The 26,363-nt window shown below is 57.1% G+C and overlaps 7 protein-coding genes across 7 annotated transcripts; 5 read left to right on the top strand and 2 right to left on the bottom strand.

The window, feature by feature from the left end:
• Positions 1-2,592: 2,592 nt before the first annotated feature.
• Positions 2,593-4,265, top strand: PG985_007573 (Allantoinase; the record flags this gene model as incomplete). Its single annotated transcript, XM_066827341.1, has 2 exons — positions 2,593-3,123; positions 3,186-4,265. 2 exons carry the CDS (start codon positions 2,593-2,595, stop codon positions 4,263-4,265), a joined length of 1,611 nt encoding a protein of 536 aa, XP_066685016.1.
• Positions 4,266-8,246: 3,981 nt separating this feature from the next.
• Positions 8,247-12,386, top strand: PG985_007574 (ABC transporter; the record flags this gene model as incomplete). The annotated part of the gene is made up of 1 exon (XM_066827342.1): positions 8,247-12,386. The coding sequence occupies one exon, from the start codon at positions 8,247-8,249 to the stop codon at positions 12,384-12,386; it is 4,140 nt and encodes a 1,379-aa protein (XP_066685017.1).
• A 675-nt stretch (positions 12,387-13,061) lies between these two features.
• Positions 13,062-13,913, top strand: PG985_007575 (uncharacterized protein; the record flags this gene model as incomplete). The annotated part of the gene is made up of 1 exon (XM_066827343.1): positions 13,062-13,913. The coding sequence occupies one exon, from the start codon at positions 13,062-13,064 to the stop codon at positions 13,911-13,913; it is 852 nt and encodes a 283-aa protein (XP_066685018.1).
• A 908-nt stretch (positions 13,914-14,821) lies between these two features.
• On the top strand, positions 14,822-15,307 carry PG985_007576 (uncharacterized protein; the record flags this gene model as incomplete). Its single annotated transcript, XM_066827344.1, has 1 exon — positions 14,822-15,307. The coding sequence occupies one exon, from the start codon at positions 14,822-14,824 to the stop codon at positions 15,305-15,307; it is 486 nt and encodes a 161-aa protein (XP_066685019.1).
• A 2,313-nt stretch (positions 15,308-17,620) lies between these two features.
• PG985_007577 (uncharacterized protein) lies at positions 17,621-20,062 on the top strand (the record flags this gene model as incomplete). The annotated part of the gene is made up of 1 exon (XM_066827345.1): positions 17,621-20,062. One exon carries the CDS (start codon positions 17,621-17,623, stop codon positions 20,060-20,062), a length of 2,442 nt encoding a protein of 813 aa, XP_066685020.1.
• Positions 20,063-20,645: 583 nt separating this feature from the next.
• On the bottom strand, positions 20,646-22,547 carry PG985_007578 (Pyridoxal phosphate-dependent transferase- major domain protein; the record flags this gene model as incomplete). Its single annotated transcript, XM_066827346.1, has 4 exons — positions 20,646-20,900; positions 20,971-22,166; positions 22,268-22,304; positions 22,377-22,547. The coding sequence occupies 4 exons, from the start codon at positions 22,545-22,547 to the stop codon at positions 20,646-20,648; spliced, it is 1,659 nt and encodes a 552-aa protein (XP_066685021.1).
• A 1,227-nt stretch (positions 22,548-23,774) lies between these two features.
• PG985_007579 (extracellular glycosidase) lies at positions 23,775-25,004 on the bottom strand (the record flags this gene model as incomplete). The annotated part of the gene is made up of 3 exons (XM_066827347.1): positions 23,775-23,848; positions 23,916-24,824; positions 24,899-25,004. 3 exons carry the CDS (start codon positions 25,002-25,004, stop codon positions 23,775-23,777), a joined length of 1,089 nt encoding a protein of 362 aa, XP_066685022.1.
• Positions 25,005-26,363: the final 1,359 nt, after the last annotated feature.

Genomic DNA, 26,363 nt, shown 5'->3' on the forward strand with positions numbered 1-26,363 from the left:
ACGACCAGATCTCTCCGAACACTTGACCAGAAAGATATCATGCAATGCGGCTTGGTTTTCGATCACGCCATTGAAATTGTCATCGCTACCAATGTACGCGACGACCTGGCCATGAGCGTCGCGTCGTTTATATGACAGTCAGTTAAGAAACCAAATGCGCATCTCTCTCGAGGCAGTTGTGCAGAGAACACTGCTTCATTATTCCCCCGGGCAGGACCTCACGATCATGGCCTCCCGCCCATGCATTCGCCATTTCTCTCCCCGGCGGATGTCGAAGGGGAGCTGACGCAGCAGGTGACGCGGGGCGGCAACGACGTCTCATCAATACGTTGAGTCATTCTCACGTACGAGAGAGAGGGATTGGGAAAATTGTAGTACTTTCCCTTTCAGTCCAAATGGGACTCTACTCGAAGCGAAGAAACCATCGGCTCATTTGCCTGCTGAGCCCACCCCCGCAAATACCCCGGGTTTGCTAACAATTGCCGTATGGCAATGTCAAATTCATGGGCGGTGGGGAAAACGGGATTTGGAAAGAATGCCATCATTATAAATTGATGCATGCAGACACGCACTGCGATTCTTTCAATCCTACAGGAGGTACGGAGTAGGTGCGGCCGCTTCCCACCGCTCTGTGACCGGAAATGCGATAGTACCGCCTACTCAATAGGTAGGCGGTAAAAGTGGCGCCGAACTTCGGATCCAGCGTGGGAGTTTTGACCGCTGGAGCAGCAGCAGTAGCGGGCAGCAGAGGCAGGTGATCAATCACAGCAGCAGCCAAGCCCCAACGAATCCGAGCGAAGAACACTGATTAGGACAACGAGGGGCACCAATTGGCGCGCCTCGCACATAAACGAGAAACAAGCTTTGGATATGTAGGACGCTCATGCACACCACCAGCGAATGAGAGACGGCTGGCTGCAGTTCTGTTATCTGTTTATCTGATAGATTTGACTCCAAGAGAGACCAAGACAACCGCTGCTAGGACATCGGGAAACAGTCAGCGAGCGATCTTACGACAGATCTATGTATCTGGCTTGTGACAGGATAAACAAATGGTCGTCATTGGACAATACGTTCCAGCAACGACTCAGTTTAGGGATAGATAAGGCAACGCCTCGACTGCCTTGGACAATTCTCCAATGCAAATACCGTTTGCCCGGCGTGTTAATCGTAACGGCCATGGCATCAACATTTGAAAGGCCTGTCCGAAAGACTCGGGGGTGTGGATTGCGTGTACGAAAAGAGCAGGTCCAGTCAGGAGCAGACTAGAAGATTCAATTCTTCACTCATACTGGGCCCAACTGACTTCCAATATTGAGAATATATTGTCCTGCATGCATCCAGTGGCTTTCCCATTGGCCGGACGGTCACTATTACTCGATGGAAACTACGTGGAGCCCGTTCTCCTCGGTCCTCTCTCGAGTTTCTATCGAGCAATCGTTTGGCGATAAGATACCGGATTGGGACAAAGTGCCACTGCCACTTTGCTGATGGGTCCTCTTTGTTAGTCCCGCGGCGCGCTATCCCAAACACAAAAAACGGGCAGCAGAGAGGGCTAGAACAAACAAACAAGCACTTTGCGCAGGCTCTTCTGCAGGCTCCAGAGGACATTCTTATGTACCACTATCTCGGTTGATGACCGTTACATCGTATCCCTGGCAGTCTCGATCTTGCCAGCAAATGGCAAAGTTATCAATTCTCCCAGTCGGCGATAACCGAATGCCACAGACCCGATAGGAATGTTAACCCAACGTCTCTACTAAAGTAGCACAAGTCCCCGGCGCCACGGGCCAATCATAGCGCCTCGATAGGCTTGGGACTACTGTATGTAGACTCAGGGTCCGAGACTTTTCTCTTATCTCGAGTGCCAAAGTGCCTTAGCCTACTAGCAACTAGCCAGCCCAGCCCACACCATGGCAATGCCTCCTTTGGCGTTCCCGCCCTTTGTAGATAACCTCGCTGCTTGCTCCATCATGCGGCCCCACCCACAAAAGGGCTGGCCTGGCTCGCTCTCTGCTTATCGCGCTGCCGAGGGGCGGCGGGCGGCGTCGGAAGTCGCTCGTGTAATAGCGGTGGACACGAGAACATGCGTTTGACTCGACGACCCCGTCGTTTTACACTTCTGACCCCCAGGGGCCCGGCTTAACCCAGATAGATGGATTTCTCGAATACCTCCCTTTCCCCCTCTAATTATCTCTCATCTGGTCGACCATTGCCTCATATCGATTGCCTGTGACTTGTCTTTTCTTCACTGGTGTCATCTCTGAAACCCACGAGAACACACCACTCATTGCCTTTCTGTTTACTACAACGTGCACTCTTTGACTTCACCTCTTCCCATCCTTTGTTCCCAGTCGAGGAACGGACCGCATAGCAAGGGCCTTATCTCGTCAACCCACCACCACCACCACCATCGCCATACCTGCGCGATAAGCCATTGCTGCTTGACATAATCGTCGCCATCGTAGCCGTTGCTGCACTTGTCCTCTTTCAGCCCTCGTTGCTGCACCCCAGATTCTTATCGGGGGCCCCTAGTCTCTTTGATCCATTGCATCGCCCACACCCGCTTGCAACTACTTTCCCACACCAACCATGGGGTCCATCGCCTATGATGTTTCCGGCACCGCCGAGCCGCTCACGGTCCTAGTCTCCACGCGGGCCGTCGTGACCCTCCCGGACGAGAGCCTCGTACTAACCCCGGCCTCCATCTCCGTCTCCCCCGCGACGGGCAAGATCGTGGCCATTGTCCCCGCCGTCCTGCCGCAGTCGTCGTTCCCTTCCTCGGCCACGTATCTCAACTACGGCTCCAAGCTCTTAATCCCCGGTCTGGTCGACGCCCACGTGCACCTCAACGAGCCGGGTCGCACGGAATGGGAAGGCTTCAACACCGGTACTCGTGCTGCCGCCTCAGGTGGCGTGACTACGGTGATTGACATGCCGCTCAATGCGATCCCTCCTACCACCACGGTTGCTGGCTTCAAGGAGAAGCTCGCCGCCAGCCAGGGCCAGTGCTGGGTCGACGTGGGTTTCTATGGCGGTGTCATCCCCGGTAATGCTGACGAGCTTCTGCCACTGGTCGAAGCCGGAGTACGTGGATTCAAAGGCTTCTTGATCGAGTCAGGTGTATGTGCCCATCCTCTCCCGCAGTGCAGTTCAAGAGAGACATCGTACTAACCCATGCCCAGGTCGACGAGTTCCCCTGCATCTCCTCCAACGACATCGCCCTGGCCATGAAGACGTTGAACGGCACCCCCACCACGCTCATGTTCCACGCCGAGATGATCCCGCCCATCGCCGACTCAGTGGGCGACGCCGTGCAGGCCTCCGAGCCGCCCGCGGCGCCGCACGGCGACCTGACGGCGTACCAGACCTTCCTGGAGTCGCGCCCGCCCGTGTTCGAGACGTGCGCCATCGACGAGATCGTCGCGCTGGCGCCCCTGGCGCCGGCGCTGCACCTGCACATCGTGCACCTGTCGGCGACGCAGGCGATCCCGATCCTGCGGGCCGCGCGCAAGGCCGGCGTCAACATCACGGCCGAGACGTGCTTCCACTACCTCGGCCTCGCGGCCGAGGAGGTCGCCACGGGCGACTGCCGCTACAAGTGCTGCCCGCCCATCCGCGAGCAGCTCAACCAGGACGGGCTCTGGGGCGAGCTCCAGGCCGGGCCCGATTCGGTGATCCGGACCGTCGTCTCGGACCACTCGCCCTGCACGCCCGAGCTCAAGCTGCTGCCGTCGCACCTCCAGACCGCCGTCGAGCCGGCCGCTATGCACCATGTTGACTCGGGCGTCGACATGTCGGCCGACGCCGACCTCGCCAAGGAGGCGCTGGCCAAGGCGTCGCAGGGCGACTTCTTCGCCGCCTGGGGCGGCATCTCGTCCGTCGGTTTGGGGTTGCCGATCCTGCACAGCGCGTCGATCCGCCGCGCCGCGGCGTCGCTCCCGGCGCCCGACATCCTGGACATCGTGCGGCTGTGCTGCGCGGCGACGGCGCAGCAGGTCGGTTTAGCCCACCGCAAGGGCGCGCTCCGGGTCGGCATGGACGCCGATATTTGTGTGTTTGACGAGGCCGAGGAGTGGGTCCTGCAGAGCCACGGCATGCACTGGAAGAACCGGTGCTCGCCCTGGGAGGGCAAGGCGTTCCGCGGGCGGGTAAGGGAGACGTGGCTCCGGGGGCGGCGGGTGTATGAGTATGGCGGGGCGAACCTCGGGTTCGTGGGGGGGAAGCCGAGCGGGGAGGCGATTGTTGAGAGGCGGACTGTTTGAGGTGGTGGAATGGAGCTTTCTTGTCTTTTCTTTTCTTTTTTACCTCTTCTCGTGCTTTACATCTCGGGATGATTGATCACATCATATTGCGTGACGGACGGACGGTTTCAGGCGGGGTAGCAGAGTAGGAGGGAGCTGCTGGCTGCATGGGACGTCCACCGTATTGCTGGGTTTACGCTTGCTTTTGGGGTAATATGGAGTCATGGAGCCGCGAGAGGGATGGTTTCTAGAATCATGGCCGGTGGTTACTCATGAGCTACGAATGAGGAGGGGATCTTTTCAATGGGCTTTCTGTCGTTAGAGCGTGCTGGGCATAGGCAGAGGCGTTTTGTTTTTACGTGGGTTGAGTTGTGGTATTCACCTGTGAGCATTTACGTTTCAATTGACAAATGAACCAAAACGATCACCGCCTTTGATGCCCGCTCGTCTGGCCGTGGCTATCTCGTGAATTTGTATTAAGAAAAAGAAATGGTGATGGGTTATCAGAATGCAGCTCCCCCAAATGTTACCAGTATTATGGATGGTGGGGGGTTACGGGACAGCGGCGGGCCATGAAGAACTTGACAGCGGGCACTAATCTACGCAATTGCAGCCGCGGCAAATAATTTGAGTTCACTACCAACATCTTGTCGCGCTCGACATCCGGCTGGGGCGATGTCGAAGCGAAGTCTTTCTTGTCTCATAGGGCTTGTCAGAAGGATCATTTGGCATGCAGTCTCCGTATCTAAGTAAGTTGGTGGCTAAGAATAGCCACGTCAGTCAGAAGAAGAAAAGAAAACCCATACCTACCGTAATATCTCCATCCGTTCAGGTGGGAAGATGCATTACAAAAAAGTCATGTCCGAATTCCTTTTGGATACGAATCGTTTCCCTAACCGAGCTCCCCTCGCTTCGAGCGCATTACACACGCACTTACGAGATCTCCAACCCGCCCGCCCCTTCTTCTGAGGGTTAAGCGAGCTTTTCCAGGCTTTCTTAGGGCGGGCTTGGCGTCCACTAATAGCCACGCACGTCGCCCGCCCGCCCGCCGTGCAGCCCCCCATCAATGCGACCGTCGTATCAGATTCTAGGGTCCGAATGGGAGGAGGCTCCAATACTGTAAGGAGAAAGAAGGGCGATGGCGACTCGGTTGTCGTCTTAGGGCTTTTAGTGCGTGTAAACGAGATCCGACAGGGAGAGTGATGATAGCCCTGAATAGGTAGCCTGCGCATAGTAGTAGCCGTCAACCGCGTCAATCGCGGAGCCGGCTCCCTCCTCCGCATGAACAATTGAATATCCACCTGAAACGCTACATTGACACGAATGACTCGAGCTGCGAGCGAGCGTAGCAGTAGCAGTAGGTAGCAGTTGCAGAATACTCACCACCTGGGTATGCATCGCCAGACGGTGGTGGTAATGGCACAGGTCGACCTAGAGTCCGGTTCGCTGTAGAAAGCGAGTCGACACGGCTTGTTTGTTCGTTTTGGGATAACGCAACGCTCGGTAAACATGGATACACCGCCAGGAACCGAAAGTTGGCCAACCTGGCTCCGTAAGGCGGACAGGAACTGACAGACCGATGGGTATACATGGCTTGCACGTGGCCCTATATGCGCTGTGGCACCTCGGCTGCCAATATTTTTTAGTATACCTATCTATGTATCCATTGCCGTGCTATGTTTGGTTGAGAAATTGGATCAGATTGTAGGTGTAGCGATGCGTTCAGCTTTTGCATGATGCATGTCTTGACCGCAAGAGCCAGCTACTTGCTGCGGGAGAGCGAATCGATGGGACAGAACTTGGACGCGATGGTCCCAGCAGTTGCATCACGCACGACTCAACCTGCCACCCTCTGGCCTCTGGGTACTGAGCCTCATTGCGCCACCATGTAAGCTCTGTTTGCCAGCAGCCCGAAGTGTAACTTTACTTGGCGCCCGTTTGCTGTCGTACTTGACGTCGGGATATCGAGGCATTGTATACGGGTCATCTCCGGCTAGTAGTATTTTCTCTGTTTTCCCACAGCTATTAGTAGCGAATTTAAAGTGCAGGATCACCGATCGACAACGGCAGAGCCGAGATGCTGGGCTTCTTCCATCTTTGATTCTCGCCCTTTTCAGCCTTCGAGGCCCCATAAGGTCCCCAAAAAGACGTTAGCTAGCGCTATTGGGGCAGGCACGTCCTGGCTTACCGACGAGAGACTTACTGCATTCGGCCTGGTATTAAGTGGCCTGGCTTAATGAATTGAGGGGCGGCACCTCCTTCCCCCGCAGACCTAACTTCGTAATGCAGCAGGTAATGTTAATTGTGTGAGGTTTCTGCACAGCAAATGAAAAAGTGCAGTTGACCAGTCAGCAGTTATTAACGAATATTTCCAACAGAGTATCCGTAGGGTGATGGATGTTCGCTTCGGGCTTTGACGCGGGACAGACGGTTGACGGCACGTCATGTCGCGGCACAGGTAAATAGGAATGCATTGCACATCTAATAAAACCCTCATTATAGGGATTGAGGTCATTAATGTCGTTTCCGCCGGAAACCCAGCCTGTCGGATGCACTTCTAGGATAATTCCAGTGGCTACCGAGCACGATGAAACCAAGAATAATAAGCCCGCCGAAACCTTCTAGACGATGTCACACTCGTTTATGCTACTGATTCCCTATAAGATGAGACATATCGTTTGCAGGCTGCAAGCCTATCCCATGCACAGCATTTCCCTCCCAACATTGAAGATGCTGGGTTCAATCTTGCAGCAACGTGGGCTCGTTGGCAGCACCTGGAAGTTGGGAAGGAGCACCACGCACCGCACTAAGAGACCCTGCAGCCTCGCTTGCGCACGGAACGTTTCGTTTCCGAAGCCAGGATCTCGCATTCTTTTCTGAACCTCGTCTCTTCTTCTTTTCTGCAGCCAGCCAACGCCAGCCAGACGCTTGTGATGTTCGGTAGCAGTTCCCAGCTGACTTGAGCATTTCTGCCGGGGCCCAATGAGCTGCAGACGTTGCTTTTCCCTTCGTGTTCGCTAACCTTTTGACAACTCGATTGTCGCGTGCCGCTTACTTGGGACCTGCTCCACCTGCGCCCAACCGAAAGGGCCAACACCGGTCATGGACGACCGAACTTCGCAACAAACCCGGCATGGGGTGAAGAGGTGCGCCAGTAGTATGGACGAGAATAGATTATCTCATCTTTGGGGCGTTGTTCGGAGGTCTGGACTCTGGAGCACATCCGAGGCAAGGAGCTCCCCCTCGCTCATCGGCATCCATTAAACGTGCATCTCCCCTCTTGAATACGCAGCCTGCTGCATTCTTAGCTGGCATCCAATTCGTTGGAAGGTCAATTACTACGACCTTTGAAGCATTCCATTCACCGAGCCCTTTTCGCCCGTTCGCGATCAGGGCGAGTCGCCAACGATCATCAAACACTCCCTCCCTGCCGCCCAGGTTACCAGGCTCGCTTGAAGACACTCGGCAAGCAGCCGAGGAGGGGCCAGCCAGTGCTTTCTCCCGCCAACTCCCGCCAGTCACTGGTTTCTGGGGCCCACCCACTTACTTCAACGGTGCCCCATGGCTTCCACTCGATAAAACCCCAGCAAGGTACGTATTACCGAGATCCATACATGCTGCAAGACTATTCACTTCATCTACCTACCCTGCACATGTATGGGTCTTGTCAACCATGATAGTCTCCCTTTTTCTCACGAATCCCAGAGAACTCGACATGGTATGCATCCATAGAAGAAGAACTGGTGAGCCACATAAGCGAACCCGTCTTGCCATATAATCCCGAGGTCCCAAGCCTGTGTACCTACTTAGTCATCGTTCTCTCCTCGTTGTCTGTTCGAACCTTCCTTGTTCATGTAAAGAGCCGGCCCGGAAGAATGAGGTGATCCGAAGTTTAGACAGACATTGTTGGCGGACAACAACCTTCTACGTACATGATAATTGCCAGAAGCCAGAAGCTTTTATACCGGCCTACAGTACACACCAGACACGCCTCTGGCACCGATGGCCACGACAAATACCGGACCAGGCCATCAACGGCAGGAAATAGCTGGCGACACAGCGGTGGTTGCCGACGGCGATAAGATCGAGCGCGCGAGCTCCATCTCGACCAATATGGACGCCCTACCACGCGAGGCCGAGCCGCGGCCATCTCTGGGTGTCGCAAATCACCTCTCCCTGGACGACGTCGAGCCCACGGATGTACAAATCCGCAATCTCACAGTCACTGTCGATACTTCGCCGTCGATTATGGACCCGAGTACTTACCCCGAGCTATTTAGCGTTGGCAAATCCAAAACAGGACCCACGACTAAAACGTTATTGCATTCCGTCAACGCCTCCTTCCAGCCTGGGAGTCTGACGGCGATCTTAGGAGGCAGTGGTTCCGGAAAGACGACTCTGCTGAACACGGTAGCTGAGCGCATGTTCAGCTCAAGGCTCTCTCAAACGGGACGAGTCACATTCAACGACGTGGATGGTGTCCACTCGGCCCGGCATGCATATGTGATGCAGCAGGATGTGCTACTCCCGACATTAACCGTACGGGAAACCCTTCGATACTCAGCTAATCTGCGACTACCCCCGCCAACTACCGAGGAGGAGCGAATGCAAATTGTCGAGGAGGTAATTCTGGAACTGGGGTTGAAGGACTGCGCCGACACCCGGATAGGCAACAGTCAACACAGGGGCTGCAGTGGCGGCGAGAAGCGGAGGACCAGCATCGGAGTGCAACTACTCGCCAACCCGTCGATATTGTTTCTGGACGAGCCGACGACAGGACTGGACGCGACCAGCGCCTACCAATTAGTCCGGACCCTGAAGACACTGGCGAAGAAAGGCCGCACCATCATCACCACGATACACCAACCGCGATCCGAGATCTGGGACCTGTTCGACAACCTAGTCATTCTATCGAGGGGCCGCCCCGTGTTTTCCGGTCCGATGCACGAATGCGTGCCCTGGTTCGCCCAGATGGGGTTCGATCTACCTCCTTTCGTCAACCCGGCCGAGTTTACCGTCGATATTGCCGCTGTCGACAACCGCACCCCGGAACTCGAGGAAGAGACCACTGCGCGGGTTACCAGGCTACAGGAGGCATGGGCAGAAGCAGTTCCCAGCAAGTTTAACTCGAAAAACAGCGCGGTAGCCTCAGAATCGAATTCCAAACGGCCGAAACCACAGCAGCATGCAAGCTTCTTGCGCCAAGTGCGCGTCCTTACCGACAGGACACTGAAAGTCACACTCCGCGATCCCATGGGTATCACCGGTTCCTTACTTGAGGCTATCCTCATGGCCATCATCACTGGCTACATCTTCTACGATCTACCACGAGACCAACCAGGCATCCGTTCCCGGCAAGGTGCCCTGTATACCTCGGTCGGCCTCCAGGGCTACCTGTTTCTGATGTTCGAGACGTACCGGCTTACCATGGATGTGCCCACCTTCGACCGCGAACACAGCGAGGGCTGTGTCACTGCCCTCCCCTTCATCTTATCCCGCCGCATCGCACGTTTCTTCACCGAGGATGTGCCCGTGCCATTCCTCTATAGCGTCATTTACTACTTTATGGCGGGGTTCGATCGCGAAGTGGGCAAGTTCTTTACCTTCTTCTCCATCGTGCTCCTGAACCACTACATTGCGGTAACGCTGGCCATGACCTCGGTCGCGGCGGTCAGGAATTTTCCAGGCGCCAGCTTGATCGGCAATTTGACATACACGCTGCAGAGCATGGCATGCGGCTACTTTGTGCAGAGCAACACGATACCAGTGTACGTGCGTTGGCTCAAGTACGTCACCTACACCTATTACGCTTTTGGGGCGCTTTGCGGAAACGAGTTTCAAGACAACTTTTACGACTGTCCATTTGGTGGAGAGGATAACCCGGCCTGCCTACAATACACTGGCCAGTATGTTATGGACAACCTCGGATTCCCGCGCAATTGGATAGCCAGGCCCATCCTGGCCATGCTAGGATTCGTGGGGCTTTTCTGCATCACGTGCTGGGTCGGACTTGCGCTGCTGAAGGTCGAGATGACGATCGCGCGGGCCCGGGCATCTGATACAGATCTGTCGGCAGGCAAGGAAAAAATGAACGCTCGGTCGATCCAGGAGGTCCGCGCCATCGACGTAGGTTTGGACAACTACGCACTGGATCTGGATAAGAGGACGGCGTGGGGCCGCAAACTCCCGACGAAGGCGATACTCAACCCCGTGACGGCGACGTTCCAGGCCGGCACTTTGAATATTATCATGGGGCCCTCTGGTTCTGGAAAAACGAGTCTTCTAAACGCCATGGCGCAGCGACTAAAGGGCTCTCTCGGTACACGCTACCGCCCGGCTGGCAAGCTCACTTTCAACGGCGCGCTTCCCTCTGAGTCGGTTATCCGATCAGTGGTGTCGTATGTTTGCCAGGACGACGATGCCCTGCTACCGTCTCTTACCGTACGGGAGACTCTTCGGTTTGCCGCTGGGCTTCGACTGCCTTCTTTCATGAGCAAGAAGGAGAAATGCGACCGGGCCGAAGAGGTGCTGCTGAAGATGGGTCTCAAGGACTGCGCCGACAACCTGGTGGGCAGCGACTTGGTCAAGGGCATTTCGGGCGGCGAAAAGCGCCGCGTCAGTATCGCCGTGCAGATCCTCACGGACCCGCGCGTTCTTCTCCTCGACGAGCCGACCTCGGGGCTCGACGCATTCACCGCTAGTAGTATTCTAGAGGTGCTCCACGGGCTTGCCAAGGAGGGCCGCACGCTCATCTTGACCATCCACCAAGCTCGATCCGACATCTTCAAGCATTTTGGCAACGTGCTCCTGTTGGCCCGCGGTGGCTCGCCGGCTTACGCTGGGCCGGCGAAAGACATGTTGGGGTACTTTGGGGGGCTGGGATACCAATGCCCGCACCATACTAACCCGGCAGATTACGCGCTGGATCTTATCACGATCGACCTGCAAGAGGGTCAAAGGGAGGCCGACAGTCGCGAGAAAGTCAAGAGACTTATCGAAACTTGGTCGGAGACCGTCGCAAAGTCGGGCTCCGACAATACCGTGCCCCGACTCTCAAACATAGCAGAGGCGGATGAACACAAAGGAGAACAGACAGCCATGCCCGACAACGAGAAAACCGAGGGCCAAAAAGGAGAGAATGGTATTGAGAGCGAGAAGATTACGCCTGTTGCTCCCGCGGCTGTCCCGCCTCCGAGCCGGAAGTCGTTCAACAAGGAAACCCTGTCGACGCCCGCCGAGCTTGGGGCGCTCGCCCACAAGCGCGCCTCGTTCGTGGCGGCCTTCCCCATCCTGATGCACCGAGCCTTCATCAACTTCCGGCGGCAACCGCCGCTGCTGCTGGCGCGGACGATGCAGGTGATCGGCCTGGCGGGAATCCTGGCGCTCTTCTTCGCGCCGCTGCACAACGACTACCCGAGCATCCAGAACCGCGTCGGTTTCGTACAGGAGGTCGGCGCGTTTTACTTTATAGGGATGCTGCAGAACGTTGCGGCGTACCCGGCCGAGCGCGAAGTCTTCTACCGCGAGGATGATGATGCCGTCTATGGGGTGGAGGCCTTCCTGGCGACGTACACGGTGCTCGAGCTGCCGCTCGAGATTGTCTCGAGTCTGGTCTTCGGTGTCCTCGCCGATCTTGCCGTGGGATTCCCCCGCACCGTCGAGATGTACTTTGTCTGCGTCTTCGCGGCGTTTGCTATTGTCAATTGCGGCGAGTCGCTGGGCATCATGTTCAACACCATCTTCAACCACACGGGCTTCGCGGTCCAGATCATCAGTGTGCTGCTCAGCGTCGCGCAGATCATGGCCGGTATCATGTCCATCAACATGCCGATGCTGTTCCAGGCCTTCAACTATCTGTCTCCCATCCGCTACGCGACGCGGGCCCTGGCGCCCTTCAGTCTGCGCGGGGTCGAGTTCACGTGCGACGACACGCAGCGGCAGCCGGGGACCGGGAAGTGCAACATCTCCACGGGCGAGGAGGTGCTGGACCTGTACAAGCTCAACGTGGACGGGGTCATCAACATCATCTGCCTCGCGGCGGTGGTGGTGGCGTACCGGCTCGTGGCGTGGGCGCTGCTGCGGGCGGCGCGGACGCGGTGGAAGAGTGTGGTGGAGAAGCGGCGGGCGGCCATCAAGGCGTAATACGTACGCACTTACCTAACGAGCTGTTTCCCCGGCAGAGGTGTCGAGGGAATGGGAAGAAACAGAGACGAACGTACGGTTCCGTCATGAATGAAAGAAGAGAGACTTGGTAGATGATTGGGAGCGATTGGCGTACTGGGACATTTGATTGTACATAATAACTTGGTTGGCGCCGCTTTCTACGGCGCTGTATATATTTTACTAGTCAATAATTCTTCGGGAATTGGTACATAATTGATTTCAATCTCTTGTGAGTTTTGTCAAGAGCGAGGTTTTGTATGGCAACCTGAGTTACATGGCGTTGATCGTGACGAGCCAGGTTTTGGCTTCACATCTTAGGCTTAGGGCCATGATGAGAAACAATGGGATCGGGTAATGAGCATGCAAGGCAGCCAACAAAAGAGATTGTATGAAAATTCATTTGCTTTACTACTGGGACGTTGCTTTTCACCTTCATTGCCCGACACTAACAATCCATTGTCACAATCGCGAGACAAAGAACTGGATACAGACGTGGTTTCCATACCCATGCTGGGAATGTAGATATATAAGGCAGGGCCAGGACGCTGAGTATCATCTCTCTCCATCCCATCTTCGAGAATATCTCATTCACCAACACCATCTTACACCACACGCACCGAAAATAATCATCGCAAACTCCACCCATCATACACAATGGCTTCCGATCAACAACCCGCGAGCCCCCAGAGCAACAACGTCGGCGTCCGTGACCAGCACAAGCCGACCACGCTGCGAATCTCCGACCTGCCCGCGACGGCGCTGGAGGTGGACGTGCGCGCTGCTTTCGCGCAGTTCGGCTTCGTCGTGGAAGTGATCCTGGCCCCGTTCGGCGACGCCCTCGTCACCCTGGACTCGGCCGCCGCCGCGGCCGAGGCCGTTCGACGGGCCAACGGCCGATACCTCCACCACCAAAACCATAGCGAGGGGGAGAAGGCCCACGGCGGCTGCTCCTTCGAGGAAACCCCCGAGGCCGTCCGGCCTCCGTTTCCGGAGCCGACGCAGCAGCCCCTGAGCGTCGAGATCGCGGAGACTCAGTGGACGGGGGACTCTGTCCACTGGGGGCTGAGCGGCGGGGACGACTCTGGCGCGTGGTCGGCGGGACTGCGCGACGGGGAGGACTGGGGCCGCTTGTTCGGGGATGAATTCTCGTTGGCCCCCCGCCATGGGATGACGCCGCAGGAGCGCAAGGCGCGGGCGGTGCGGTTTGCTCGCAGCCTGGGGGTTGACGGGACGTTGCGTCTCACACCGATACGTTTTACACCGCTGGGTCTTACATGGCGGGAACGCCTCCAACAGGCGCAACGTTCTGCTCGTGGCCTGGAGGTCACTGAGCCGGAGGCCGAGCAGCCGCTGGCCGCACCGCCGGCTGCTGCGCCCTTGGCGGTTCGCGAGCCGTTGGGTCTCACAACGCGGGAGCGCCGGCGGCGGGCTTCGCAATATGCTCGCTTGGCGGGTCGGGCACGTGCCGATGAGGCGGAGGGGAAGAAGGGAAGTGAGTTGGAGTAGAGGTAGGTGGATGGAAGAATCGCCTTCCTGGGGTAGGTGAGTATGGGGTTGTTGGTAGATAGATACACGTAGGGAAACTAGAGGGGTTAGGTCCGAGTAGAGGTTAGTAGCAATGAATAGATAAGTCTTGAGGAAACCGTGATTGGCAACTCCGTTATCGTTTCAATTGTAGCGTGAACGTATTGAATGTGGAGGGCACATCCTCAGGAGAATCCTCCTTCGAAAAGGAGAAGGAACAGTCCATTTTACACGCCTCGTTGAATGAATGTCATGCAAATGCGGGATGCGAATGTCGCAATGCACTCCTTTTCGCCGGCATGGTTACTGAGTCTCTGGAGTCGGCAAGCCGAACGAGGTTGGTGTTATTTCGTTGGAACTGCTTGTAATTCTGTTGGTCGACGCCTAAGGTGTGATGCGATTGATCAGTCACTTCGCTTCGTGCGCTTGGCGGTGTTTGGTGGTGCCGCACCGCATTGCACGCCAAAAGGGGAGGGGTTCCAATGGGTTGGAATATCGCTTTGTAACCCCAATTCGCGTCGATGGGAGATTCTGTGTATGGTGCAACGATGCGCATCGCGAATTCGCTGCTATTGTACTTGTCATCCCTTGCGTCCCATATGCCCGATTGGCTCAGGTGGGTTGCTTCCCCCTTTACTCGTGGCGCGCTCGTAAGATTGACTACCGTAATGAACAACACTCGGGTATTTGACCACGCGGACAATGGATGTCAGTCAATTGGGATATATAAAAGCTGGAGGAGACTGTGTCTTCGAATCACATCTACCTCAACAGCTCCCACCCCATTCTCTCACGGCTTTGCCCCAGTCATTCGTTCACACATCGCGGCTTCTACCTGCTCACCCAAGTCAATCGTTACTCTTACCAAACATTGTATCACCCTAATTACCATGCGTACCTCCACCATCTTCGTCGCCGCCTTCATCGCCCTGGCCCAAGCCAAGAATTTCTCCAAGGCCCGGGCCGACTTCTACTGGCAGGAAGGCGACTGCAGCGACGAGAACCGGGGCGCGATCACCGCCCTCTTCGGGAGCGGCAACGCCACCGTGGCCAGCGACGCGGCCTTCTACGCCATCGCCACGACGCAGTACGACGCCAGCTGCACGGTCGAGTACGACTACGATTTTTCGCGCATCAAGTACACCAACAACCAGAACAACAAGAACAGCAAAATGCGCACCATGGCCGCCGCCCCCAGCGCCGACAATGTGGACCCCAAGGACCTCCGTGTCGTCACGTGGAAGCAGGAGGAGGTGGGGCCCGTCCACCCCATTGCCCGCCGCCAGGGGGGTGTGGTCCACAGGGTCTGCCAGAGCGTTAGTTGGAAGGACGAAGGCTACATTGCTATCAAGAACATCAAGGTCACCGGGTGTTAAAATGTTTTTTCCCCGGTCTCTGGTGTTGGGTTTGACGGTGCCATGCTAGGTTGTTCTGGCCTTCTGGAAGATCTTCTAGGAGGGATAAAAAAAGGGACGTCTGGCTATTGATACTGGGCAGCCGATGATGGCTTAATTTGGGAGGACTATGTAATAATTAATTTCTGGAAGCAATAAGATTCTGAAATTGCATTTCAATAACTTATATCTTTGTATATGTTTCCCATCTCTTCATCATTTCACAAAATGGAATACTTGTACGCACCGTCAACCCCTAGGTGTATATTAGTCAAATGCGACATGACGTCTCCCTTCTTGAGCAGTACACATCATCTTTACTGCTCTGTGGCCCACGTTTGAGCTATGTATACCAACCATGTTCACTTGGGGGAGTCCTTGAATGATCTGTCGCCTATTTACCATTTTGCACTGCATGTGAATTAAGACAGCAAAAGACTTCCCCAGATGGTGTTGACGTGACGCCCTCGCCGCCTGCTCGTCCCGTATAATTATTGTACTAGTGGGAATACCCGAACTGGGATGCAAATTGTAGCCACCCAACTAGTTGTAGTCCTCTATAGGCTTATTGGAGTGGGGACAAAAAGAGACCCAAAAAGGGCAAAAACATACAACACCGAGGATTCCCAGATCGTCACCGACTCTAGTACTAATTCGGCTCTCTGCTGCTTATATATGGGAGAGCGGACGGGATCCCTAGTATTCAGCAGGATATGGTCGTATGTGACGGAAACGGCTCTTGAGCCAGTATATGACGCACAAATCTGCTGCACTTATGCCATGAGTTTCCAGAATGGGTCCATCTCCCCTCGACCCCCTTTAGTCTATAGTCGCAGCCCCTTTTTAGTGATGGGAACACAAGAGGCAAATTTCATGCAACAGACGCAACACCACCTTGGCCCAGCCCTTCTCCAAAATTTTCTACATAAAGGGCCCCTCTGAGGCTTCGTTTTGGTTTTCTGCCAAGGGGGCCAGGACTCGGGTCGAGGTGGCCAATCTTGCCAGTCAGTCGTTGTTTTGAGTTCGCGCATACCCAGGGCCACCAGAACATCAACAACACCGCAAACACACCCCCAGCACCTTCAAATATCTAGATTGTATATCCCATCCTTGACCGGGCCGGTGTAGCCTAGCGGTAGTATCATTAGCAATATGCTTAAAAGCAAGAGGGTTCAACTCCCTCTGCGGTCACTTTTTTCGTTCCCTTTTCGGGTTAAGTTTCTTCCTTTCTTTTTCGCTCTCTTTGTTTTTCTCCCATTTTTTTGTCCATGAAGACCAACCGCATTTGGTCTCTGCTTTGGGGCTGCTGGGCCTTGTAGTCATGTGTGATGATGCGCAACACCTCAGTGCAGTTGTGCTGCTGCTGGCACCACCCACACCGGGGTCAACCCCTATCATACTCGCAGCCTGTAATGTTTGCTATCTGAGAGCCCATAGATCATATATGCACGATTAGTCCAAGTCCAGGGGTGCTCCTATACGGCCTTTACCGATAGGCTCTTTAGCAGCATAAAACAGACAACACCTAGGTCAATATGCAATGCGTTGCTTTCTACCAAATGCCGGTCGGGATTCAAATACCACCGTGGGATAATTTTCCTCAATATGTTGGCGAAGACATGCCATTTTGCTGAATAATCAATTCGGGGAGGAACCCCGAGGCCGAGGACCCTTCGCTGTGCCAAGCCTGCAGCAAGAGCCTCCCATGGGCTTGGCATGCGCGGCAAGGGAGTTCGGCCACGCAGCTTCGGGGCTTTCCTTTGCTGAAATTCCTCTTCTGGGAGGTGAACGGCGCATTGGAAGAGAAAGTCATCTGTTTCCGTCATTATGTTCGTGTTATTAGTATTACATGTGACCACTCGGTGCGATTGATGTTTTGCTTACTGCCAGGAAGCTGCAACGTGGTTAGTCCTGACAGGGGAGATCCACCAGAGAGAAATCGTGATGCCGACCCGAATCCCGCGATGCGGAATGACCCAGCCGGTCAACCGGCCCGCGAGGCCTTTAGCCTGAAGTCCGGCTCCGAGAGTCAGGAGATGGGAATGACATTCGATCAGTTCCTCGCATCATTTAATCGTCTTTTTCTTGACTCTTCAATCCATAGCATTCCCTTTCATCTCATGGTTCGAAACCACGACTCACTGAGTCATTTAACACCACATCCTCCCGTAAAGCAGCGAGGGCCACCCTGAAGCCACCCTGAAGCCACCCTGAAGCCACCCTGAAGCCACCCCCGTCTTCGCTTCCACTTGTGAGAAGAAAAGCCTCGTAACGGCAACAGCGACGACTGCCAGCATGGCGCCCCCTCTTCTAGGCCCGACGGCGGACGGGAGCCGGTACGAGCTGTACAGCCCGACGGCGCTGCCCAAGGCGGGCGGGTTCCTGTGGAACCAGCGGATGATGATCCAGATGACGTGCCGGGGCTACGCCGTCAGCCAGTTCATGCAGCCCGAGCCGGCCAAGTACGCCCACGCCCCCAACCTCGAGGCCAAGACCTTCATGCAGCCCGAGCAGGCCTACTACGCCCACCACCCGGGCCGCTTCGTCTACGTCAAGGACGAGGAAAACGGGGACCTGTTCTCGGCGCCCTACGAGCCCGTGCGCGCGCCCCTGGACGACTACGTCTTCTCGGTCGGGAAGGCGGACCTGTGCTGGAAGGCCGAGTACCGCGGGATCCGCGTCGAGATGACCCTGGTGATCCCGACGCACGACGTGGCCGAGCTGTGGAGCGTACGGGTGGTCAACACCTCGGGCCGTCCCCGCAAGGTCAGCGTCTACCCCTACTTCACCATCGGCTACATGTCGTGGATGAACCAGGGCGCCGTCTACCGCGAGGACCTGGGCGGCATCGTGGGCACTAGCATCACGCCCTACCAGAAGGCGCCCGACTACTTCAAGAACAAGCTGCTCAAGGACAAGACGTACTTCCTGTGCGAGACGCCGCCCGACGCCTGGGAGGCCATGCAGGAGGCCTTCGAGGGCGAAGGCGGCCTGCACAACCCCAGCGCCATCCAGGGGCCGGCCCTCGGGAAGAGCGACGCCCTGTACGAGACGCCCGCGGCCGCGGTGCAGTACCAGGGCGTCGAGCTGGCCCCCGACGAGCAGAAGACGTACCGGTTCCTGTTCGGCCCCGCGCTCGACGACGCCGAGATCCGGGCCATGCGGTCCAACTACCTGAGCGCCGAGGGGTTCGCGCGGACGGCGGCCGACTACGCGGCCTACATCGAGAAGGGCAGCGGGTGCCTGCGCGTAGCGACGCCCGACGCGGCGCTCGACAACCTGGTCAACCACTGGCTGCCGCGGCAGGGCTACTACCACGGTGACGTGAACCGGCTGACGACGGACCCGCAGACGCGCAACTACATGCAGGACAACATGGGCATGGCCTACATCAAACCCGCGGTGGCGCGCCAGGCCTTCGTGACGGCCCTGTCGCAGCAGGAAAAGTCGGGCGCGATGCCCGACGGCATCATCCTGGTCGAGGGCGCCGAGCTGAAATACATCAACCAGGTGCCGCACACGGACCACTGCGTCTGGCTGCCCGTCGCCCTCGAGATCTACCTGAGCGAGACGGGCGACTGGGCCCTGCTCGACGAGCCGATCCGCGACGGGCACGGCGAGACCTACACGGCCTTCGAGCGCTTCTCGCGCGCCATGGACTGGCTGCTCTCGGACGCCGCGCGCGACGGGCGGGGGCTGCACTACATCGCGCAGGGCGACTGGTGCGACCCCATGAACATGGCCGGCTGGAAGGGCAAGGGGGTCTCGGGCTGGCTGACGGTGGCGACGGGCTACGCCCTGAACCTGTGGGCCGACGTCTGCGCGCAGCACCGCGGCGCCTCCTCCTCTTTCCCGGACCTGGAGCTCGAGAAGCGCTACCGCGACGGCGCCGCCGACGTGAACCGCGCCGCCAACGCCCACTTCTGGGACGGCGCGTGGTTCGCGCGGGGCATCACCGACGACGGCGTCACGTTCGGCGTGCAGGACGACGGGGAGGGCCGGCTCTGGCTCAACCCGCAGGCCTGGGCGCTGCTGGGCGGGGCCGCCGCCACCGCCGAGCAGCGACGCAGCATGATGGAGCAGGTGGAGCGCCAGCTGGCCACGCCCTACGGCCTCGTCATGTTCGCGCCGCCCTTCACGGCCATGCGCGAGGACGTCGGGCGCGTGACGCAGAAGTACCCGGGCCAGGGCGAGAACGGGTCCGTCTACAACCACGCCGCCGTCTTTTACATCTACAGCCTGTACGCCCTGGGCGAGCGCACCGCCACCACCAGTGACAAAAAGGAGAAGCAAGAGATCGCGGACCGGGCCTACCGCCACCTCCGCCAAATGATCCCCGGCCCCGACGAGGCCGACTACCGCCAGCGCGGCCAGCTGCCCGTCTACATCCCCAACTACTACCGGGGCGGCTGGCGGGAGCGGCCGCGCACGGCGGGGCGGTCGAGCCAGCTCTTCAACACGGGGACCGTCTCGTGGGTGTACCGGTGCTTCATCGAGGGGCTCTGCGGCCTGCGCGGCGACCCCGAGGGGCTGCGGGTGCGGCCCCAGCTGCCCTCGCACTGGGACCACATCACGGTCGAGCGCAAGTTCCGTGGCGCCGTCTTTCACGTTGACATTCGCCGGTCCGCCGACGTGGAGGAGGTCACGGTCGAGCACGAGGGCAGGGTGCTGCCTGAGGCTAGGTTCACGGGCATTGAGGCGGGCAAGACGTATCAGTTGACTGTGACGGTGCCGTAGAGCGCGAGCGTGAGGAGTTGATCGGATTGTTGTGTATTGTTCTCATTGGATCGCTGTATATATTTCCAGAGTGGTATCGGACTAGAGTTCCATAGATTGAATCCCCATTGACTTGGGACCCAACATTGATCATGTAGGTAGGTAGCCGAGACCTCAGAGCTGCCGCTGAGATGCACCACTTTCCACTCACATTACACTCACGGTTCGGTATTCAATACAAGAATACAGGATACGTTTTGGTTCATCCCATTGTTGACGTACTCAGTAGCTGAGCATCTAACAACTGACAATATTACCCAGGGCGACGCATCATGGGTGTCGAGTGGCGGCGAGCGTCGAGAACTGCCCTAGTAACCGTCATCTCGCAGACAAAAACTGCGATCCATGCCAATCGCCAAGCAAATGCTTCATCATTGTCCGTGGTATGTCTATCCAACCTGAACCATCTGCTGAAACCTCTCATGCACATTGCTCTGACGTGGTTTTATATACGATGGCTTATTTCTCCAAATGAGCCACACCTTCCTGTCACCATCCATCCACCCCCAGGTGTTTGTCAACACCCTCATTCCACATCCCAAATTCAAATCCCAAAACTCCCCCGCACCGCCTCCCCGAACCGCTCAATCGCCACCGCCATCTGCTCCTCCGACGCCGCCGCGTACGTGGTCCGGAAGAAGAGCCCCGACAGCGGGCGGTCGTGCTCGGCGCTGAACCAGGAGCCCCGGCACGCCAGCACGCCCTTGTCGATGCACGAGTCGAAGATCTCCTCCTCGAGCTCCAGCAGGCTCTTGCTCGCCGCGTGCGGGTGGCGGGTGTGGTCGACCTTGAGCCACAGCTGAATAGATACCATTGTCAGTATAACACCCCTATCAAATCAATCATGGTGAATAGAAGTGGCGACTCACAAACATCCCCGCCGCCGGCGGCGTCCAAGAAATCACCTCCCCCGGCAAAAACCTCTCGCACGCCCCGAGGATGGCGTCCCGGCGCGCGCGGTACTCGTCCCGCAGGTGCATGAGCCAGCGCAGGTAGCCGTCGTGGCCCCACTCCTCATCCAACAACTTGTAGAGGACGGCCTGCGAAAAACCCGAGGGGCCCTGGCTGCAGCACTCGGCGTGCCGGATGTAGCGCTCGACGACCTGCTCGCTGGCCGTCACCCAGCCCACGCGCGAGCCGGGGACCACGACTTTGCTGAAGGAGTCGTGGCGCATGACGCGGCCGTCTGTGTCCATGCTGAGCATACTGGGGACCAGGGTCCGGAGGAAGGCCTCTACGTCGGCGTCGCCGCTGGATTCGCCGTTCCCCTTTGTAGAAGCACTTGTTGTTGTCGTTCCATTGCTGCCATTGGCACCCTTTTGGTACGGCTGCATCTGCAAGAAGTAGTACGGCTCGTCCTCAAAGATGAACACATCATGCTTCTGGCAAACCTTGTACACCACCCGCCTCCGCTCCTCACTCTGCGTCGCCCCCGTCGGGTTCTGGCCCGAGGGCACCGTATACAGCACCCGCGGCCGACTCCCCCCGCCCCGCGCCTCCACATCCCAGTCCGACAGCATCTCGTCCATCTTCTCCGGCAGCAGCCCCTGCTCGTCCATGGGCACCCCGTACACCCGCAGCCCCAGCGGCGCCGCCGTCTCGAGCGCCGTGCTGAAGCTGTACTCCTCGGTCAGGATGCCGTCGCCCCGGGCGCGGTCCCCAAGCATGCGGTACGCCGCCTCGAGGCTGCCCGTGCTGCCGATGGTCAGCGCGCAGCGCCAGTCGGCGTACGGCGGGGCGTGCACGAGCTCCGTGTGCTCCGTGACCCAGCGCAGCAGCTGCGCGGACCCGATCGACTGCCCGTAGTTGAGCGCGATGGACAGGTCCAGCACCCCGTCCGCCGTGTCGCGCACGTCGTGCTTGCCAATCGCGACCTCCTTCAAGTTGGTGGTGTGGCTGAAGCCGCCCGCGGCCGTGGGCACCCGCATGCTCAGCGACTCGAAGGGGAAGTTGTCCGACGACGGCAGGCCGCCGCCCAGCGAGACCAGGCCGGGCTTCTTGAGGTGCTTGGCCGCCTGCTTGAGCACGCAGGGCCGCCGCGCGGCTGATTCGGCGCTGAGGAGATCTGGAGGGTGAGCAATTCTGGTTAGACACGGATGGAAACACACTCGCTCTCCGACACGAAAAAGACAGGAAGCGAGCTGTGAGGTGCTTCGTCAAACTTACGATCCCATCGTTTCGCTTTAGGCTTGCTGGGCGGTTGCTAGCCACAGTTCGTAAGCAATCCTGCATCGGCCAATGTATTGGGATGCTTATACATAGAGATGTAACTCACAGGCGCCTTGAACATGTCACTGTCCGAGTAAGACGCCGTCGGCGCATCCAGCTTGCCGGCCTTGGCCCGACGGGTCCTTATGCCCTCGAGCGTGAGCGGCACCGCGGCCTGCTTGCAAATATGAACATCTTCCGTGACCAGGCCGATGCCTCCCAGGTTCGTCGGCGCCATGTTCCTCAGATGCGTGGAGAAAGGTCGAACAGTAGTCGCAATAGTAGTCGTAGTGGTGTTTTGTCTCGTATTCCTCTCATATACAGCAGCAGCAACAGCAGATGTTCTTATAAGTGTGGCGTTGGTAGCAAGAAATTTCGTCGTCGTTGGCGTGGTAGGTGCTGTTGGAATTCCAGGTGTCAGTGTCCAGGAATGACGGATCCGGCAACGGACGAGGGCCATGACTGGCGAGCGCGTGCGAGCGGCCCACCCCCTTGATATAATAATGGGGACCCGAGAGCCGAGAAAGATAGACTTGAGAATGAGCGGTCTCAAACTCTAAACCCGCGCAAAGCGATCCAGTTGGCGGCTTATCAAACACAAAAAGCCAACTGATCATGTATTCATTACCAAATCCCGACTGCCCGGCAGAGGGGGAGACGACCCAGAAGTACAGGGTCACGAGTTGACGTCGACCTACAGACCCCCATCCCGACCACTGCGCCCAATGGGCGAAGGGGACAAGCAAACCAATAACCAAGCCCACCCCCGTCTTCATTGACGCGGAATGCGATCACGGGCAGGCGCCGCTGGAAGGATATCCTGGGATTGGCGGGGCTTCCGCTGATAAGCGGCCCTAGCCAGGACCCCCCCGAACTGGGCCGGTCCCGCCCCATCCAACCATCCCATCCTGGCGCGCCGTAAGCTTACAGCAAATCCGGGGTAAAGGGCGTGGGTGGGTGACCTGGACAAAGCCTCGCATGTCACAATTGGGTCCTCCCATTGGCCGCAGCTCCATCAGGGCGTCGGGTATTGACATCAGCAGGCTTCACCGACACGCAAGTCACGATTCCGACGCCGGTATAGGAATGCAAGAAGCTGTAAGGGTTGGGCAGCTATGCGTGCCCACCTGGCCTCGAAAGACCTCTTCGTATTATGTATGTATGCTATGCTATTTATTGAGTGATCCATCCATCTTCCATCAATATCAATCCAATGCTTATCCAATACAGCAGCATCTTGCCCGTTGAGGCACAGTATTCTATATGCTTTTTCCTGTCTATCTCGTATCGTAGCATCGTATCGTTTCATTCGTCCGATTTGACGAGTTAATTCCAAACCCAAGCTCCATTACGCCGTATCCCGCTTGTAAATGCAATCAAATCAAACCATCACTATGTTCGATGCTGGCTCTCGGGCAGGATCGAGAAGCCCACCAGCACCGTCATGGTCGTCAGGAGTCCAAGTTTACCAGGACATTGAGCCGAACGCAAAGGTGGCGACACTGAAGGCAGCGGCGATAACCAGGGCGAAGTTGGGGCCTGAGCAAGGGGAAGATGTTAGCATATAATTTTTGGTTTATGGGGATTGCGGAATTTCCAAACGTACTCATTGTGGTCGAACTGGACGGAACGACCTTGCCAGACGGAGTCATTCTCCAGCCCTCGGGCACATCGTAGGAACCAGTGTAAACCGGGGAAGCGGTGCCCCTGCCGATACCACCAGCCGGCACCGTGGGCGAGCCACCGGTGGGCGCGGCCGCGACCGCGTTAGTAGCAAGAGCTCCAGCACCGCCCGGATTGCCGTACACCTTGCCGTCCTCGGCCTGGATGGTCTCCCACTTGCCCGAGGTGTCGCCGTACTTGTAGGACTTGCCGGTGCTGTAGTCCGTAACGGAGATGCTCTTGACGTACATGCTGAAGGGTCCCTTGGAGAAGTCGGTAGGTCCACGAGCCCAGCCCACGGTGCCCTCGGGGTTGATCGGGTCACCACCGGCCCAGGCGCCGAACTTGATCTGCATGGGCGACTGAGGGTATTGGCCCGCTTCCGCCTCGTCGTATTTCATCTCGCGCACGACCGTGCTGCCGACCGTCCACACGATGCGGTTGGGGTCCCAGTCGATCACGTACTTGATGAACTCGCCCTGGTTGTTCTTGGCCGGGTTGAACTGGCCGCGGTTGTAGGAGCCCGTGATTCCCTTGCCGAAGTAGTTGGTCTGCACCTCGTAGTCGTCCGAGCCCAGCCACTCCATATCGATTTCGTCGAGGTCGTCGGACTGCAGGACCATGGAGGACACGATACCGGCGCCCGGCGCGGCCTTCATCTGGAACTCGACGCGTCCGAACATGATGTAGAAGATCGAGGCCAACTGGGGCGCGTCGCCGGATTTCGCCACGGTGAACTTGGCGCCTTGCGAGTCATACTCGGGGTTGCCGCCGGACGGGACAAACGCATCGACTTTACCCTGCGTGAAATCGACGTTGATTTTCATGCCCAGGGCCGGGTTGGGCTTGCATGCTGAGACAAATCTGTCAGTACCGGAGGTCTGTGTGTGTGCATTCGTGGGGTAAATAAGGGTTGCGACAACCTACTTTGCTGGGTGGGATTGCATGCCGAATATGTCTGAGCCGTCGCTTGACTTGTGAACAGAGCGGCGGCCGTCAGGGCTGCTACTGCCTTTTGTGTCGTGAAGAACATGCTGGCGAAAAGTGATATATGTCCAAGAAGAAATCAAATAGATACAGAGAATAGATGGCAGCCAAAAAACGGTGTCTGAAGAACCAACTCGCTTCTGCCCCAAAAAGCAAATTGAGGGGTGTGGTATGGTATGCACACCGGAGTCTGCCGTACACGATGAAGTTCCCTTGGATATGTATGTACGGGGATTCGATCAACAGTAGGTTTGCCTAGCAATGAGGGAGTACAAAAAACGAAAATGGAAAGAGAAATGGTCTATCGAGTCCGTCGAGTCTATTAAAAGACCATGGTGGATGGAGATTGGACGAAGAACAAGGAAAAAAAGGGTGCCAGCGCTGCCAGCCACCGGAATTCATGAGGCATCATCGTCATTCGGGTCCCACGGCGCCCAAGCTCTTGGACGGAACTTGGACGGAAGCTACCCTACCTACCTTACTTTACCTGTCAGATCCAAGAAAAAAGGCGACCGGTGGAGTGCAAGGGGTCCTATCAGGTGTGCATGGTTGTCTTGGTGTGTGTCTTGGTGTCAAAAATCTAAAATTGCCCATCCAAGTCTCACCACGTATCGATCGTAATCGACGCAATGATGCGATGCAAAACGGCAGCAGTTAGCGGTGCTTTTTTGTGTTTGTCCAAGCAAGAAACAAAAAGTCGGTGGTTGGCAAGTCAATTGGCGTCCCATCCTGGGGGGGGTTGAGTGGGGTCGAAGGCCCCAGAAGCTCTTGTTACTGGTGGCTGGCAGGCGGGCTGTACAGGGATAAAGGCAGGCGCAGGGAGCGCTAATGACCCTCGGTTGCCGTTCCCCGAGAACAGGAATCGGCCTAGGGAGTCGTGGCTGGCTGTTTTGGCTGGCGTTTGACATGCTACGTAGCTGTTGCTGCTGCGGTTGCACTGTTGCACCTGTCCAGCTGTAAGCACAACGAACTCGATGCCGCTTGCCGTTTACCCTGCGGGCTTCCCGCCCAACGCATATGCACATGCACGATGCCGCGGTGGGTATAATGGGTATCATAAGTAGGGGACTCGAAAGCGCCTTCTCCTGCCAGATCACATGTCGATCATGGCTAGATCTGCGACTTATAGCGTCGTTCCTGGCCACCTGGTTACTAACCCCCGGCCGTTGCTCGATAGTATAAGTAGTAGCTGCGTAGCTCTCAAAGAAACTTGGAATATGACCACTGTCAGCTTATGACACCCGACGTTGGGCTGGGCTAGAAGACAAGAAGGTCTTCTGTCTTTCTTTGGCCAGGCAACGGCTGTCTGTGTTCCATGTCTCGGTACGTCAACTCGGTGGCTGTCCACGCTCGTTGCACAAGGACAGTACCGAGCTGACCACAGCCGACGGCACGACACCACATG

Source organism: Apiospora marii (genome assembly GCF_038362585.1).
Source record: "Apiospora marii strain CBS 49790 chromosome Unknown utg000004l_segment0_segment1, whole genome shotgun sequence".
Lineage (NCBI taxonomy): Eukaryota > Fungi > Ascomycota > Sordariomycetes > Amphisphaeriales > Apiosporaceae > Apiospora > Apiospora marii.